The sequence below is a fragment of the Toxoplasma gondii genome, chromosome XI (genome assembly GCF_000006565.2).
Source record: "Toxoplasma gondii ME49 chromosome XI, whole genome shotgun sequence".
In the NCBI taxonomy this organism is placed as follows: domain Eukaryota; phylum Apicomplexa; class Conoidasida; order Eucoccidiorida; family Sarcocystidae; genus Toxoplasma; species Toxoplasma gondii.
In genome coordinates this window covers 5,362,776-5,378,611 of record NC_031479.1, presented here as the reverse complement: position 1 = coordinate 5,378,611, position 15,836 = coordinate 5,362,776, and the positions used below count along the sequence as shown (strand labels likewise).

Below are 15,836 nucleotides of genomic sequence, written 5' to 3'. Positions count from 1 at the left end.
TCTGAATTCGCACACAGACAGAGCCGGAGTTCGAAGCTCGCACGTACTGCAGCTGTTGTTCGAAGTCGAAAAAGCACCCGTAGTTTTATGCGGTGCGTCGGTTCAACAAGGATGAGCCACGCAGAACAAACAACAAGGCACACAGGGGATAGGAAGATCAGAGGAGACTGGTATTGAGTGTCAAGATTTACCGTTACCTACACCCACGTGTACACAGGTAAATCTCAGGCGTGATCGCGGCTTTCACGGCGCCATTTCAGCGGCTGAAGAGGCGCACGGCGTCTTGTCTTTGGCACTAAGAAACGCAGGGAAGTCGTAATTCAACTAAAAATGGAACCAGAAGCTAGGGACGCCCGCACTTCCAGATCATGCTGTCTTCACGCCTTCTTTCTACGGCGATAATCATAGATCTGCCACCGAGAGCTGCAGCTCGACTTCCTAGAACGCATGATACAGTGGGGTTTCTAAGCACGCACGCCGGGGAGTTTCACATTTCAGCCTCTTTGGAAAGCCTCTGTGGTTGAAGAAAATCCCATTCGGGGGCTTCGTGTCGTGATACACACGAACTCTCCCGTTTGAGCAAGAAGGCCACTAGACTTACGAGAAGACTACGTTCTTGCGGGGAAGTTTGGAACTGCCGGTTTCTGTTCGGAAATGCTGTGGCCGACCGTGTCACCAGCAAGATAAAACGTCGGCTCAGATGCGAGGAACAATTCCAAAGGTGGATTAGGAAACGCTGATTTCTCTCGCAGACACTCGAGTCCGGCGAGGTACATTTCTCCATCGTTACGAAACTTCTGAACAGGAGTGAGATCCTGTCTCACAGACGTTTATTCGTGGTACGACGGTGCAGTGATCAGAAAACTAGCATATGGGGAGTGGAATTCTTTCGCCGTTTATCTTGCCTTTCGTAGGGTGAATCTAATAGATATCGAATGATTGCTTCCTAACGACTAAATGTGTGCTTTTGATACGGTTGACTTGCATAGGAATTCCCGACACAACCGAACAAAGAATCGGACTATTTGTGCGGTGGAAAAGGCCGGCGATTGGCACAAATTTCTTAGAGACCCTCGTGCGAGGATCTGGAGTTCTCCACCGTCCAAGCAAGTGTCAGTTGATCATTTTGGTCAGGTTTCCAGCGGTAGCCGACTGCGTTCACGACATGATGTCCACCAAAATTGGCTTTAAATTTTGTGCAGCCTCCACGATATAAACTCTTCCCTTCGAATCTAGTGGGTAAGGTGTAATTGCACTCGCGGAGGAGGGACAACCTACTGGAGCACCTGGGAATATTGTATCTTTAGGGGCCACTTGGCGACCGAGCTTGATGGTTTTCCCCTGCGTTGACTGGCATAAAGGTCCGCATGAATCGAGCAACAATCATCTCGCTCTTTTCTCAGGCACCCACAGGCAGGTTTCCGAAGAAAGAGATGTTGTGAGTCCACAGCACCATTCACAGAGCGACTCCATCGTCGACAAGGTGGTTGTTTCCACTCCCCGTGCGCCCGAGGCCAGGCTCAGAAAGCGTACTCTCTTTGCTACCCACACTAGGCAGTCTACGACACAGCTATAACCGATGTCCAGAATCGTAGACTGACCACCGAAGACCGTTCGACACGGCTACGAAAATATTCATCACGAAACTACAATTCATGAACGAGACGTGGAATTCTTGTGGAGGCGACAGAGAGTCAACATTCTTCTATCTCAAAAAGCGCGTTCGGATCACGACACAAGGTTTGTCGGATTGTGCCTTGTTCTCAATTCCTCATTTCTGCGCTTGTCGGTCCATTGTCAGAATCCGTCTCGAAATCTGAGAGGAGAAAATCGCTGGAGACACTCGTGAGAAACCGCTAACGGGAACTCCCCCCAAAACTGTTTGGCTACGAGATATATAATATAAACAAAACGCGCATACAATCTGCCTTTCTCGTTTCTGGAACCGCTCAGCCTGACAAATGCCGCTCATGACGGCGTTTCCTAACCTCTTGCAGCTGCAGTAACTCCGACGGCCAGATGCAATGCAAGGCCAACAAGAACGCCAGCGAAGCGAGCGCAGCTAGGCACGTTGTTCTGCCTAGACAAGAGAGAAACACGGCTGGATTTACAGTCAGAGTTGCGTTTGCTTTTTTCTTTCCATCCGTGATTTCCTTCCAGTATCCGTACGTGTAAAGCGGGACGCAGATTCATAACATGTCCCTATACCAACAGTCGCAGTACGGATAAAAATATGCAACCCCTGCATCGTTCCTCCACAACAGCTCTCACGCATCATGCTATCAAACACATATGCGTCAACCCTATAAAATGCCAAACATATACATCTAAACAGCATATATATATACATATATATATGCGCCGGCATGCAGTTCCTGTTGATGCGTGTCACCGGATAGAGGGCTGGTGTGAGACTGTTGAGCTTTTCGGCGACTTTCTTGAGGTGAAACGCGTTGAGCATTGAAGGGTTTTCGTTTACTTCTAAAAAGTGAAAGGTATTTTTCGCAGCTGCTCATGCTGGCGTGACTGGTTCGATACTGTTCTGGACTGTGTCTCCTCGACTGTTGCGCAGGTGTGGACGACGACCGGGTGTCGGAGCCGGCACACACATATCCAGGTGTCTCTTCCTGTCCCCCTTTTCTATCTTTTTTGCACAGGGCGCCTGTTTCCGTATGTTTCAAGGCCCCTCGTGGCTCGGTTTGTCGCGTTACACAGTTTTTCGGAACTGCAAATTCCGGATTTTCACTTTCTTTTCATCCCGGTCCTGTCGAGACTCCCGAACACCTGGGCGGCGTCCTTTCACGCGTGCAGATTTTCGCGAAAAAAAAACGCGCTTCGTCGACAGCCAAAAGTGCGCTTCTCAATCTGGCTGTCGAGTCTTTGCCTTTCTCTTTTTTGCTCGTCTCGTCTCCTCAAAAAACAGCCGGTGTCTCTTGCAAAGGAAGCTCTTCGCTTGCGTGGAAATGCAGGCAGAAGAACTGCGCCTCTGAGCTACTTTTCTGGCGAGTGTGTTTAGCTCTTTTTCGCGCCTTTTCCGCGAATTGCCCTGCTCTCGCACTCTCTTTTCCGTCCGATCTTGGCGTTTATTTTCGACTTTCCGGGTCATCTATTCATACCTTTCTTCGCTTTCGTCTCCGAAAACACGCCGGGCCTCGAGGCACAGCTTCGACAGCTTTTTTCCGCCTTTATCGAGACTTCCTGCAAAGAAAACTCCCAGTTTTGTTTCAATATCGCTCCAGTTTTCGGGATTTCTTGCACAAACAAAGGACTCCTTCGATCGTCAGTGCCGCGCTCTCGCCGGACGTGTCTAGGTCCCGTTTCGTGAGCTGCCGGCTGCCGTGCACAGAACTTTCGAATGCACGAAAAGTCTAGAGTTTTGACGGCTATGGTCTCGAGGAAAAAAACTGTTGGTAAACATTTCCCGGATCTAAATGTCGTCCACTCCCAGGGAACTCTGTCTTTTGCTTGTGAGTCTCTGCACCTCGTTTTCACTCGACGCCGAGCGTGTCTCTCACCGCCATAGATGACCCACTTGCTGCAAAGACCGGGAAGACAGCCTCCATGCTCTCTTGTGTCTCTTCGCAACCTTCCTTTGTAAAAGATAGTGGACAAGCGGATTTTCAGTCCGCAGTGACTTTGTTCTGGAACTCTCGTCACGCGACACTCCTTCTGAGCTCTATTGCGTTTTTTTTCGTAGAAACAATCCTGGATTTTCCTCCCGTCTGGCACACACACCAGACACGGAGCTCTTTCTCTCGCTGAACGCATGGAAACACACGAAACTCCGATGCCTCCTGTCTCCGTCTACCACGGCTGACATGGATATATTGGTAGCCCGATATTCACATGCAGAGACATGCATGGGTTACTGGGTGAAGGTATATATATATGTATATATATAATATGCATATATATATATATATCGGTGTCCCTGATACCGTTTCTGGGATGTGAGGATTGATTTCGCTGCTCTGAGAAACAGCAACGGGTTTCTCGTTCCTCCGTTTCTCTGTCGACAGCTCGTTGCCTTTTTTCCGTCTCTCAGGACCCGCTTGCTTTCCAGCTTAACTCTCATGCACTCAACATCATGGCCTCCGCAAGAAAATTGAAGTTCTAGATTCTCTTCGCTCCTGTGGTCTGTGGTATTTTGAGAGAAGAACGTTTCCAGTGCGTAGCTTCAGACAGACAGAGAAAAGGAACTCTGCACTTTTTTAGTTCGTCGAACTCCCCGTGTCTTCACCTTGTCCCCCTGCCCCTTCACGAGGTTCTGTCTGTTTGACTTTCCTCTTTCGTCGTGTTTTTCCTTCGTTTGCGCTTCGCTCTTTCTCCTTCCTATTCTCCCTTTTCTCGTTGCTTCCGTCTTTGGTTTTTTCGCTCTTCCTCCGTATTTCTTGTGTTTCTTCCGATCGGAAGCTCGCTGAGAGGCCGAGCCATGTCGCTGGCGTCGGCGTCTTTATTTTTTTTCCAATTTTGTGTCCTGAGTGGAGAATCGAAGCGTTTTCCAGCGACCTACTTGAACCCTGCTGCCGGGCTGTTCTCTTCTTCGTCCACTAAACCGACACAGCTTTGACCCCAACGACTTTCGAGCTCATCCCCGCTCCGGAAGAATCCTGGGCGTTTCCTTGAGGCCCCGAAGATCGACGGGACGGAGAGGCGTTCAGACTGGTGCAGATTTCTCACCCACTTCGTAGTTGACAGACTTCGCGTCTCCACAGGGTCGACACTTGCAGAAAACGTCGTTGTGTGGTGGTTTTTTGGGGAAATCCTGCGGCAAAGCTATGGTTTTGGACTCGCGAGCGTCTCTCAACAACGAGCTTCGGGGTGCCAGATTTCCTCTCAGGGCCTCTTCCATAAGACAGTCACGTTTCTCTGTGCCTCACCCGGGCAAGAGCTGAAGCGACGGAAGCCTGTCTCCAGCTTCGGAGGTCACCTCAGTCAGGAGAAGATGGAGAAGGCGAAGGTTTTTCGAACGGTGGAGAAGCAGCACGAGGAAGAGTACGCTGCAGTTCAGCGCTCCTCCGGTGTCGACTGCGTCCCGGGGAAGTACCTGCCTTCCGCCGGCCCGAAGGAGCCGCCTCACACGAACATGTTCGACTGCGCCGTCGCCGCAGATTCCCCGCGCGGGAGCTCTTTGGACGTCGTTGGAGGCCTCCGTTGCGGAGCGGCTCGTGGACATGGCCGCTGCATGGGCGACGGCGCCGAGACCGACGGCGCCAAGGGGACATCCGACGAGGTCCGCGAGGAGGCAGGCGCCCCTGCAAAAGGAGAAGGCCGTCGAAGCGTCAAGTACGTGGGTGTGCCACTGAAGGACCTCCCCCAAGGCTCCTCGTTGTCCGAACACGACGTCCACCTTCTGCACAAAGCTCACCACGGCGACCCTTTCGGCGTCTTGGGCTGTCACGAAGTGAAAGGCGGGCAGAAGGAAAAGATCCTCATTGTCAGGTGAGTGTTCAGTGTCCGGACGCGTCAGAAGAGGACGCCAAATGGCCGTCATGTTGAGGACGCAGAAACCAACGCGTCGGAATCATGGAAGAAATCCACTCACAGCAGTGTCGCAACGGCTGTCCTTGACTCTCTGTCCGCAAGGCGACCGTAGGTGGAATCACCCAAATGCAAGACGATATCATCTAACGCTCGTGGACGACGGTTCAAACCCCCGTTTCCCGGTCTCAGTCTCGGCGTTTACATATATATTCACAGATAAAAAACATAGATACACATATCTGTGCATCGACTTTTCGCGTTCTATCTTCCTTCCTCTCTTCCGTTTTTTCTGGGAGTTTATTTGTTTCTGTCGCGCGTTCAACTCTGCGCTCGAGTTTCGCGTGAAAATGGGGCTGTCACCTGCGACCCGGTGGCCTCTGTCCCGATCGGAGTATCTCGCCTGCGGCAGGGGCGAGACCTCCAGACACATCAAGCCTTACAGCCTCTTCAGGTCTCTCTCGAATCTTCCTCGGCTTCAGGGATTCCTCTCTATCTCGCATCTTTTCCTTGCAGAGCCTGGATTCGAAATGCCAAGACCATTCGTCTGAGGGCCCTTGAGTGCTCCGAGTGTGTGGTGGCCACTGAGGAGCCGGTGCCAATGGAGAAACGCGCAGACTTCCTCTTCCAGAAGGTAAATCCTCTCCTGGAGAGAAACATTGTCATACGGCTCCATAAGAAGTCAATGCCGCAAGCACTTTCTTCGCTTAAAATGCAGATTTACGTTCACACACACGTACCTCCCTACCTCGGTTTATCTATCCATACCCGTATACGTTCATAACTATGTATGTATGTATGTATGAATGCATGCATGTATGTATGTATGTTTGAATAGTAGTGGATGTATTTCACGAATGCACCTCAGTGTAGAACAGACGCGTTGCAGACTGAAATCAAGGGTGAAAGATGCATGCACTTCAGATGCAACAAGCTAGTGGTTGGTTGCTTAGCGTACACCTGTTTCTTCCCCGTGTTTTCCTCTGTCCCGTTGAGAGCTGATGGGGGTCGTAGGTCTCCCACTACATAACGGAGAAATTTTCGAGGACTCCATCGTCTGAGATCGATAGCAACAAGATACGCATTTGGGTGGAGTTGCACATGCCCACGTGGATATAATGGAGATGCCGGAAGCAACCCCAAGCGGTTGCTCCATGCCAGTCTCTCGTCTATCGACGCCTCCAGTTCCTTAACGTATCCACCGTCGTTTTGTGTACGCTTCTATCTTGAAACCCATCGACATGAGCGCCGATATTCCGACATATATTTATATATATATCTGTATATATATATATCTGTATGTATATATATAGGCGTATAGACGTATATTTCCTTTTCTATAAAGAACGCGGGAGAACTCGTGGCCGTTTGGAACTATTTGCGTCCTTCTATCTGAGTGTGCATGGAGAAAGGGACGCACATGCCAACATATACATTTACATATATGTATGTATATATATATATATATATATGTACATGCATAGTATATGATTGTGTTTGTTGTGTCAATGCATAGAGTTACTCTGCCACTTCGATATCCTTCAGATGCATCGTTGTAGTGCTCCGCGATCCCGGTCTGCATGACTCGAACAATAGTCAGTGGAATTCAGTTGTACATCTGTGTGTTGTCTTGTGACAAGACTCCACACAGCACGCTGTTGCGAGCGGATGCCGACAAAGAGAAGTTTGGCCTTTGTCTCCTCTGCTGCCGAGTAGGCCTTCGTTGTCCACCGTCTCGCCTCAGAAAAGGAGACAGCGTCGTCGCCCTGTAAGGCGACCCAGTCGAAGCCTGGGGAGATCCTGGAGAGTGACGACTCTCCTGTGACATTCAAGTATGAGCTCCTCTGTGTATACGAGGGAGACGAGACGAACGAGGAACGCGTCGCCCACGACACTTACAACTTCGGCGTCCTTCTTCCGCGCTTTGACCTCGAACTTTTCCAGTCTGGTAAGAGTCATGGCAAACGTTTTCTAAATATGCATATCGAGCTAGTGATTGTAAATGCGCTTATGCATGCGTACTTCCGCATGTTTGGAGGATGCTGCGTTGGTGGATCTGGACATGTCTCAACTCCGATCCGGGTCAAAGTACATGTGGGCATTCTGTGTGCATGTGCGCGTATCCTTATCGAGCTTTTGGGATTTCGGGTGTCTGCATCGTTATCTAAGGCTATACAAATCTACCGGTGTCACCTGACTCTCGAACGGTCTCGCTCTGTTTTCACCTCTCTCTCTCTACCTACCTCTACATTTCCTCCTGCTTGCCTCTCTTCCCCACCCCCTCCATGAGTCTCTCTTGCTGTGTCGCTGAATCTCTCCCTCTCTCTCTGTCTGTCAGCCTCTGTTCCCCTCTCTGGCTCTGTCGCCCGATCTCCCGCGTTCCCCTCGCCCACTCTCCCGCCGTCTCCCTTCTTCACGCGTCTGTAGCTCTCTGTGCCCGGCAGTTGCCTGTCTCTCGAGACGTCCTGAGTGCGGTTCGTGCTTTCTGCAGGTTCATGTTGGCATGTCGACAACTTGATGGGTTCACACATGTTGACGGTGGAAGGCATTCGCGGCGTCCGCTTCGCAGTGTGGGCGCCGAGCGCCTGCTTCGTGAGCGTTGTGGGAGACTGGAACGCCTGGGATGGCCGCGCACACCCGATGAGGCGAAGAGTCGAATTCGGCGTTTGGGAGCTGTTCGTGCCTGACATCGGCGCAGGCGAAAAGTACGGCTACCGCATCCACACACGAGGCGGCCTCGACGTCATCAAAATCGACCCATATGCACAAGAGTTCGAAATCCCACCCAAAACCGCGAGCATCATCAGTGCATGCGATGACGCATTTCGCAAGGTAAAGCACGAACAAACCACCCACTCTGGATACATCAACGACGAAACCTATCTGTCCAGATCTCTATATGTATATATCTCCATATATACATATGTATATATATACATGTATATATGTGTATATATCAGTATTTATATATGTCTACGTAGGCTTGTTGGTGGGCTTTGCATTCCTTTTTCTCCCGTGTGGTCTCGCAGGCAGCACCTCCATACGCAGTTGAATGCACATGTAAAAGTAACCGGTACGTACTTGCAGTACATGAATATGTTTGTGATTTGTGTGGAGGTCCGTTGTGGTGGATCAAACGGTTCATGGCATAGGGTTCTGAGAGGCGTCGACTTGGTTCGGGGCTTCTTTGCAGTCTTTTTCTGGGGCGCATCCAGAGGCAAGGTCTGCGCGTTTCCACCCGTTCTCCAGAGACACAGCCAGAGAGCTCTAGAGGCGGACGCCTTGTACATATGCATATGTGTACATGCAAGGCAGATAAAATGTTTATAACTCTATTGATGTTTACCTGTATGATGCAACCAAGTGTATGCATATACGTAGAGAGTTAGCTAAAAAGAAGATACATGCGCGTGTATAAGGTGGCCGGGACATGGATTGTTGGACATAGAGTCTGAGAGACACTCGGTTTTCTGACATTCTGAATTCTGGGATTTTTCGTGGATTCCATGTGCAGCCGGAGGAGCGCTTCGTGTGGAATGACCAGGCGTGGATGTCTCGGAGGAAGCAGTTGGGGGAAGAAGATCTTCTTCGCAGACAACCCATGGCGATATACGAAGTGCATCTCCCTAGCTGGATGCGTGGCGACAACAACACTTACCTTTGTAAGGCGCAAAACGGATGCTTGCAACCGCTTCTTCCTTAAAAGACTAGAGTCACATTGCTGTAGCTATGATCTTTATGTCCGTAATGCCTTCTCTCTAAAGCTCACACATCGGCTTGTCCACACGCAGGCAGTGAGATGTTTGTACAGTAGGTTCACCCCTTTGTATGCGTGGGGAACCTTGTGGAGCAGTTTAGGTCGCCGAGGTTGTGGTTTCTTCATTTTCGGGTGTCCGTCGATGTGCTTTTTCCATTTCCGCTGGCTTCGTTCATGTTTGCAAATGATGCGCCTGAGGTTTCGAATTCACCGTGAACTCATTCGCTTCCAGTGCGCTGGTTGACGTGTTCCAATCTGGTAAAAACTCTTTTCCATGATAGTAGAGTTTTAGAAAATACTGTACGTTGTCCAGATAAAGGCGAGGGGATCTGCGCAACGCTGTGGCTAAGACCATTTGCCTCCAGAGGCGGAATCCTTAGAGCTTGGACTGCTGCATCTTAAAATTCATTGGAGGGCATATTGGCGAAGCCAGATCCCTACCAAATGCGGAACAGATGGTTTGAGTTACTAGCACAGAACCTAATGGTACTCAGAAGTCACAGATCGCAGGAATTCTTGGAAGAACGACTTCCGCACCCGCAAGATAGATTGATACAAAGAAGCCCCCGTATCCTCAGTGATTTCCGCGTGGATTCAGGCTCAGTTGCGAACTGGGGAAGAAGAACTGCATAGGACAAGTGTGGCGTTTCGTTGTCATTTTTGGGTACAGCTTATCGAGAACTCGCAGACCGGCTCGTGCGCCATGTGAAAACCATGAACTTCACACACGTAGAGTTCCTGCCTCTCGCTCACCATCCCTTCGAAGGCTCTTGGGGGTACCAGGTGCGAAAGAAACTCATTTTGGATTGTCCTCTTTGTCTCTACAGATCTCCAATGGCCATACGTACTTCCATTCCAAGGGTGTTTTTGTCTTTCTTCCCATATATATACATATGTGTATTGCTGTATGGAAACAGTCACCTAGCTCTTCAGTATGTATATGCGAGCGTGAATCTGTGCAGGCAACAATCGGGGCATGTTCGCGTTGTCCACGAGTGTCTAGGTCGTGTAGGTTCGGTGTACATCAAACGTGTCTTCCGGTGACTTGGCCGTCTGTCTTCCGTTGAAGGGCATTTCCCCCCATGTTGGGAGATCCATCAGGAGTCGTAGCAACGTTATTTCACGTCACACATCCTTTTCCATGTGTTTTCATAGGGCTTTCGAATACGCACGACTCTCGGCGTCCATGTGCATCTGACTGTGTAGCTCTTCGCGTGGTGATGTTTTGCTTACGCACATATGGGCATCGTGTGAGTGTTTGTGCCGCTTCGCATTTCTCTCGCGATCCACGTTTGCGTACACTCTGTCTCTTTGCTTGCTGCTCTGGGTCTTGCTGCACTTACGTTCCGAGTCCCTTACTTGATCTAGCGCTCAGAGACCTGTCTTTGTTGGGAGTCTGTCGTTCTTGTGCTCCTTGTCGCTCGCACGCATTCGCGCTGAGAAACTCGTCTTCGGCCCTTTAGGTCACAGGTTTATACGCGCCCTACAGTCGCCTCGGAAGTCCCGACGACTTCAAGTACCTCGTGGACAAGCTGCATCAGAGCGGGATCGGCGTCTTCCTCGATTTCGTCCCCGCACATTTTTGCAAAGACTCCTGGGGCTTGGCTCGCTATGACGGAGAGCCCTGCTATGAATATGCAGACCCTCGTGAAGGCGAACATAAAATGTGGGGAACTCTCGGTAAGTACGTCGAAATCCAAATGTTGCGTCTCTCGCGCAAGAACGAATGTTCTAGTTGTCCTGATCGTGCTCTACAAAAAATGAAGTACTGTGGACAGACCGTTTTTTTTGCGCGCCCCTTCTCTTGTCCGCGTTCGCGTAACGAAGCGGAGATCGTGCTGCTGCTCCTGTCTCTGTGGAAGGTGGAACGACTTGGGATTTGACCTGTAGAGCGATTGATGTGTCTCCTCCGTGGACGTGCTCCAGAACTCGCTCGTTGTTTTCGTTTCGCCTCAGTCTTCAACTTTCGGCGAAGCGAAGTTCGCTCTTTTCTGTTGGGAGCTGCGTACCACTGGCTGCGGCGCTACCACATAGACGGCCTGCGCATCGACGCCGTCTCTTCGATGCTGTACAAAAACCACCAGAGAGAGCCGGGCGACTGGCTGCCGAACGAGTTCGGCGGAGACGCGAATCTGCAGGCCATGTCTCTCCTCCAAGAGCTCAACTGGGTCGTCCACCAAGAGTTTCCGGGCGTCTTCACGATGGCTGAAGAGAGCACCAGCTGGCAAGGCGTCACTGACAAGGAAAAAGGTAGACATCAAAGTCTGCAAGCACGAGGGGGCAACCACTGGACAGAAAGTGGGCAGAAGGGGGAAGACACAAACCAGGGGAACTCTGACAAGCGGAGCACAGACAAATCAAACCGAACTAGAGACAACAGAGAAAGAAAGTGGCCAGGGTGAAGCTGGAGGGGAGAAGAAAGATTGACAGGCAGCAGATACTCAGAAAAGAGACAGACAGGAGGGAAGAGAGTAGAGAAAGGCTGAGAAGAAAAGCAGGAGGAAGGTATTTTTTTAGGGGAGAGGGAAGGGGAAGAGATGGAGAGCAGGTGTGTTTTTTGCATCGATTTCTCCCTGTGGGCGTGGCATTGTGGAGAGGGAGCGCCTAAGAACATCAAAGAAGATGTGTGGGGTGTACCTCTCTAAGAGGGGGTTCATGTGTGTATTTAGCGAGACGCGTTTTTCATGGTCCCCTCAGAAAAGTATCGGGATGTTTATCTTTTGTTCAAAGGCCTCGGCTTCGACGCCAAATGGGATCTTGGATGGATGAACGACACGCTGAGCTACTTGTGTCTGCCTCTCTACAAGAGACCAGAGCCAGCTTGTCACAACAAACTGACTTTCCGAGGGCTGTACATGGCACACGAAAAGTGAGTGTGAACCTCGTGCCGAGGAGAAGGATCTTCGGAAATCGCGACCGTTTCGTTTGCGTGTACACACCTGAGATATTCGCGTAGATGCATGCGTGGTTTCTGCTCCGGGGCACTGTTGTCTTGGGTTTCCGTTCGTCCATTCACTGAACTGCGGTGGAAATAGGCAGACAGGACGCAGTGGTGGGTAGAGGTGCCTACCGTGTCTTTGGAAACGCTGCCGATACATCCCAACAGGAATGACGAGTGGTCATGCATTTCGTTCAACGTCAGAGTATTTAATACAGGAGGCTTTGGTCGTCATTTTTAACTAGTACAAAGGGTGAGAGCAGTTTGCCCTTCTGAAAGGTACAACTTGGTGATATATGTTTGGTGCCGACTTCCACGCTCGGGGTAGAAGCAATTTGTTTGACGCGCGTGAGGAGCCCAGGTGAAAGTGCAGAGAAACAGGCGTTTCTTCTGAACTGGGCGTTTTCTTGGTTTTTCCTGCAGGTGGATTCTCCCGCTGTCGCACGACGAGGTGGTCAGCGGAAAGGGCTCTCTGCTGGACAAGTGCGGTTTTGCAGGCAGTCCGTTTGAAGATCGAATCAAAACGCTGAAGACACTGTTCGGGTACCAGGTTGGATCCCCCGGCCGACCCCTCATCTTCATGGGCGCCGAAATCGGACAAGGAAGAGAGTGGAAAGACAACAGGTGAGAACCCAAGCCTCGAACTGGGGTTGCGGAATGCACTGAAACGGAAGTGTTGTCGGTGAACGCAGCTGCATGCACCGGTTTGACAGTATCCGGGAAAGGCAAGGCTCAAACGCACGTGTGTAGAGTTTCAGGGTCTCGAGAGAAAACTCAAGTTCGGCGTTTGTTTAGCATTTCGTGCGTCCTGGCGTTTTGTGATTTTTTAGGTCTGTTGACTGGCACGAAGGCGAAGAAGAACTTCGAAAGAAACTGTGCATTTGGGTTTCCGACCTCTTGGCGGTATACGTCCATCACAAGGCGCTGCATGCGGGAGACGACGAGCCGTGGAACTTCAAGTGGACCGACTGCGACAATAGCAAAGACTGTGTTATTGCCTTCCTCCGATCCTACATGGACTGGTACAACGACATCCTGGTTGTTTGTAACTTCTCGCCGAATGTCTATTACCGGTGAGCGAGGAACAGTCATGCAGAGAGAAACAGAGAGAAAGCGTGTAGACCTTGCAGAGCGACCGGCTTCTTGCACTCCCTGCCATCAAAATCTCCACGACACAGCCGGAGAAATGGGGTCGTTACTCTGTCAGTTACTCCCCCTCCTCTCCATCGTTGGCCTCCGAAACTCTACTGTACGGTGGTGCAGGGAACTGATCCTATTTTATGTACAAGCAGCTGGCGCCAAGAACACGGTGATGCTAGCTAGACCATGTATTGTTACAGTGCGACACTGTAAGTAGAGGATGCATGAGTTGCAGGTGGTGGAGAGGTTGTACTTGTTGTTCTTCCCCCCTCTCAGCTACCCTATCGGAGTCCCGCACGGTGGAGAGTGGGAGGTCATCTTGAACTCTGACGACTGGAGATACGCGGGCGGCATGGTCGGTCCGGGAAATCTTTCGCGAGTCCACACCACTCAAGGCGGACGGTGAGCGTGGCGTGTGCTTTGCTTACGAAAATAGGTGCAAGTAGATGGGGACAGTGTTTCTGTCTAACTTCGAGCCTCAAAATTTCTTCTTCGATTGAAACCGCAGAGTACAGACTCGCTGGGGTGCGCCGAGTCTCTTTGTGTGTGGCTTCCGTGGAAGAAACAGGACTGGGCACGGGCACAACGCAGATTTCTCAGATCGGAAGCAGCGGGTCGATGTAAGGTGCACGCATGCCAAGGACGAAACTGTGGAGCAAAAGAGTCTTTGATCTGTGTTTTCTCGACGCTCTGTCTTTTAATGGGCTCAGTTAGATAGTCCAGTTGAGAGACTTCGTGGAAGTCTCTCTAAGCGATGAGAAACAAGGGAAAAGCGGCGCAACGAGCTGGAGCTGACGAAACGGGAATGTTGATGACGAATGAAAGGTTCTTCCAGTCACTAGGCATGCAATGTCAATTAGATTTCAGCTGAAGGCAGACTCTCTGTTACACATTATAAAGTGGGATTCCTAGGCCTTTTCGAAAACTAGGCAGCAGAGCGTGTTGCGGACAACCGACAGAGCGCAGAGCGGCATAGATGGAAAAGCGGGGATGTGCTTGTTCGTTGTAGAAACAGAAAACCCTTGGGGAGCGGCAGATTGAAACGCAGTGTTCGAAGGCTAAGTAATTCAGCGCTTTCGTTTTGCAGGAATCTTGCTATATGAAGCCCTCTCCAATGTGGCGTGTGAAGCGAACTCGAGTCCGCGAAAGTGTTGCTTTCTCGCGTGTGTTGTTTGTTGCTCAGACTTGGCTGGCCGTACTGCCTATGGCTCGATCTTCCTCCATTCGGTTGCCTGTACATCAAGAGTCCACAGCCTCAGCCGGAGGTGAAAGGGCTGGATTCTGCGGAGAAAAAGAAAGTTGCGAAGGAGGACCCACCCGCGAACACGAATGGCGATATAGGAAAAACCGACAAGCGGACAGAAAAGTTGAACGGCGCGGAAGAAGAGAGAACGGCTGTGGATAGCGGCAACGGCAACCTGGAAGCATCATGAGTGAAGGCGCGTGAAAACCCGTTCATCGTCTCTTGTTTCGCATGGTTTTTCGGAGGTCTGTGTCTGCGACCAGAGCTCTTCTGAAGGGTTTCATGGTTATTCTCAGACCAAATCACGGCATATTAGATAACCGCTCAAATTTTACCGGGGAAGGATCAGCCTGTGTAAGACGGCAGTACCTCATAGTTGGGTCTCGCTCACTATTTCAGTTCGTCGTGCTGCCACAGGAGCCCATAGGGCGGGGCAAGGGCTGTGGACGTAGCCACACGCGTCAACGCCCTACAGGAAACGCATTGCTTCGCTTCACCGCGACAGGCTGGGTCTCGCAGTTTTATGTTCCGGAAAAGCGGTAACATACCGACGAGCCAATATCAGAGGTCTAATGACACAGCACCGGTGTAGAGGTCACCATTAGGACCACTGCGCCAGCCTCTCGATGTACCACGACAGTGGATTCTCCCCTTTTGACTCGAGTGGAGACCGTGCACTCCAAAGGAAAAACAGGCCACGCGAGTCGACTTTTTCGCCTTTGGAAACAGCATTCAGAAACAAAAGGCTTCGATAACAAAACAGGAGACGCCGACGACCGCAGCGCAATTGCCTTCCGTATACTAGTATGTGTGCATGTTTGTCCATCGAAAAGGTGAACACGAGCAGGAGGGAAGAGGAGAAAAGATCGAGCAAGACGTTCTGAATGAATACCCGGATCGCGACTCGTTTTCTTCAATTTGCTTAGTGTTCTGGTGCTGCGTGACTTTTGAGGGGACAGCTCCTTGGCCGCCGCTCAGAGCGTCGTCTCTTTTTGTGTATGTGTAGATCTGTATACCGTGCGTCGCTGTTCCAAAGAAAGGCAGACTTCTGCGCATTTCCTTGGAGTACATAAGATGTGTCTTCTCGGCCCGCACCGTGCATCTGCCCACAATCTGAGGTACTCCCGTTCACCGCCAGCGGTTTAGGGTGTGGTAGTGGACCCGTGTGCCGAGACTGAGGGAAAACAGTCTGCAACATATACTGTGTCCAGAAATATGGATGTACACTCGAAGCGCACTTGAGGATCTGAAAGAAAAGCCAAGATGGAGGAGTACGC

The 15,836-nt window shown here is 50.8% G+C and overlaps 1 protein-coding gene across 1 annotated transcript; it reads left to right on the top strand.

Annotated features, from left to right (window-relative positions):
- The first annotated feature begins 2,685 nt into the window (after window positions 1–2,685).
- On the top strand, window positions 2,686–15,802 carry TGME49_316520 (1,4-alpha-glucan-branching enzyme). Its single transcript, XM_002364776.2, has 13 exons — window positions 2,686–5,442; window positions 5,998–6,115; window positions 7,198–7,429; window positions 7,973–8,313; window positions 8,996–9,143; window positions 9,909–10,021; window positions 10,702–10,918; window positions 11,195–11,488; window positions 11,969–12,107; window positions 12,600–12,800; window positions 13,007–13,249; window positions 13,593–13,718; window positions 14,500–15,802. Exons 1-13 carry the CDS (start codon window positions 4,946–4,948, stop codon window positions 14,747–14,749), a joined length of 2,919 nt encoding a protein of 972 aa, XP_002364817.1. The 5' UTR covers window positions 2,686–4,945; the 3' UTR covers window positions 14,750–15,802.
- Window positions 15,803–15,836: the final 34 nt, after the last annotated feature.

What these genes read in the sequence shown, in the direction of transcription:
- TGME49_316520 (XM_002364776.2), top strand. Translation starts at nt 4,946, where the DNA reads ATGGAGAAGGCGAAGGTTTTTCGAACGGTGGAGAAGCAGCACGAGGAA. An exon ending in TAAAATGTGGGGAACTCTCG is followed by an intron (nt 10,919 to 11,194) that starts GTAAGTACGTCG and finishes GTTTCGCCTCAG; the next exon opens with TCTTCAACTTTCGGCGAAGC. An exon ending in AGAGAGTGGAAAGACAACAG is followed by an intron (nt 12,801 to 13,006) that starts GTGAGAACCCAA and finishes GTGATTTTTTAG; the next exon opens with GTCTGTTGACTGGCACGAAG.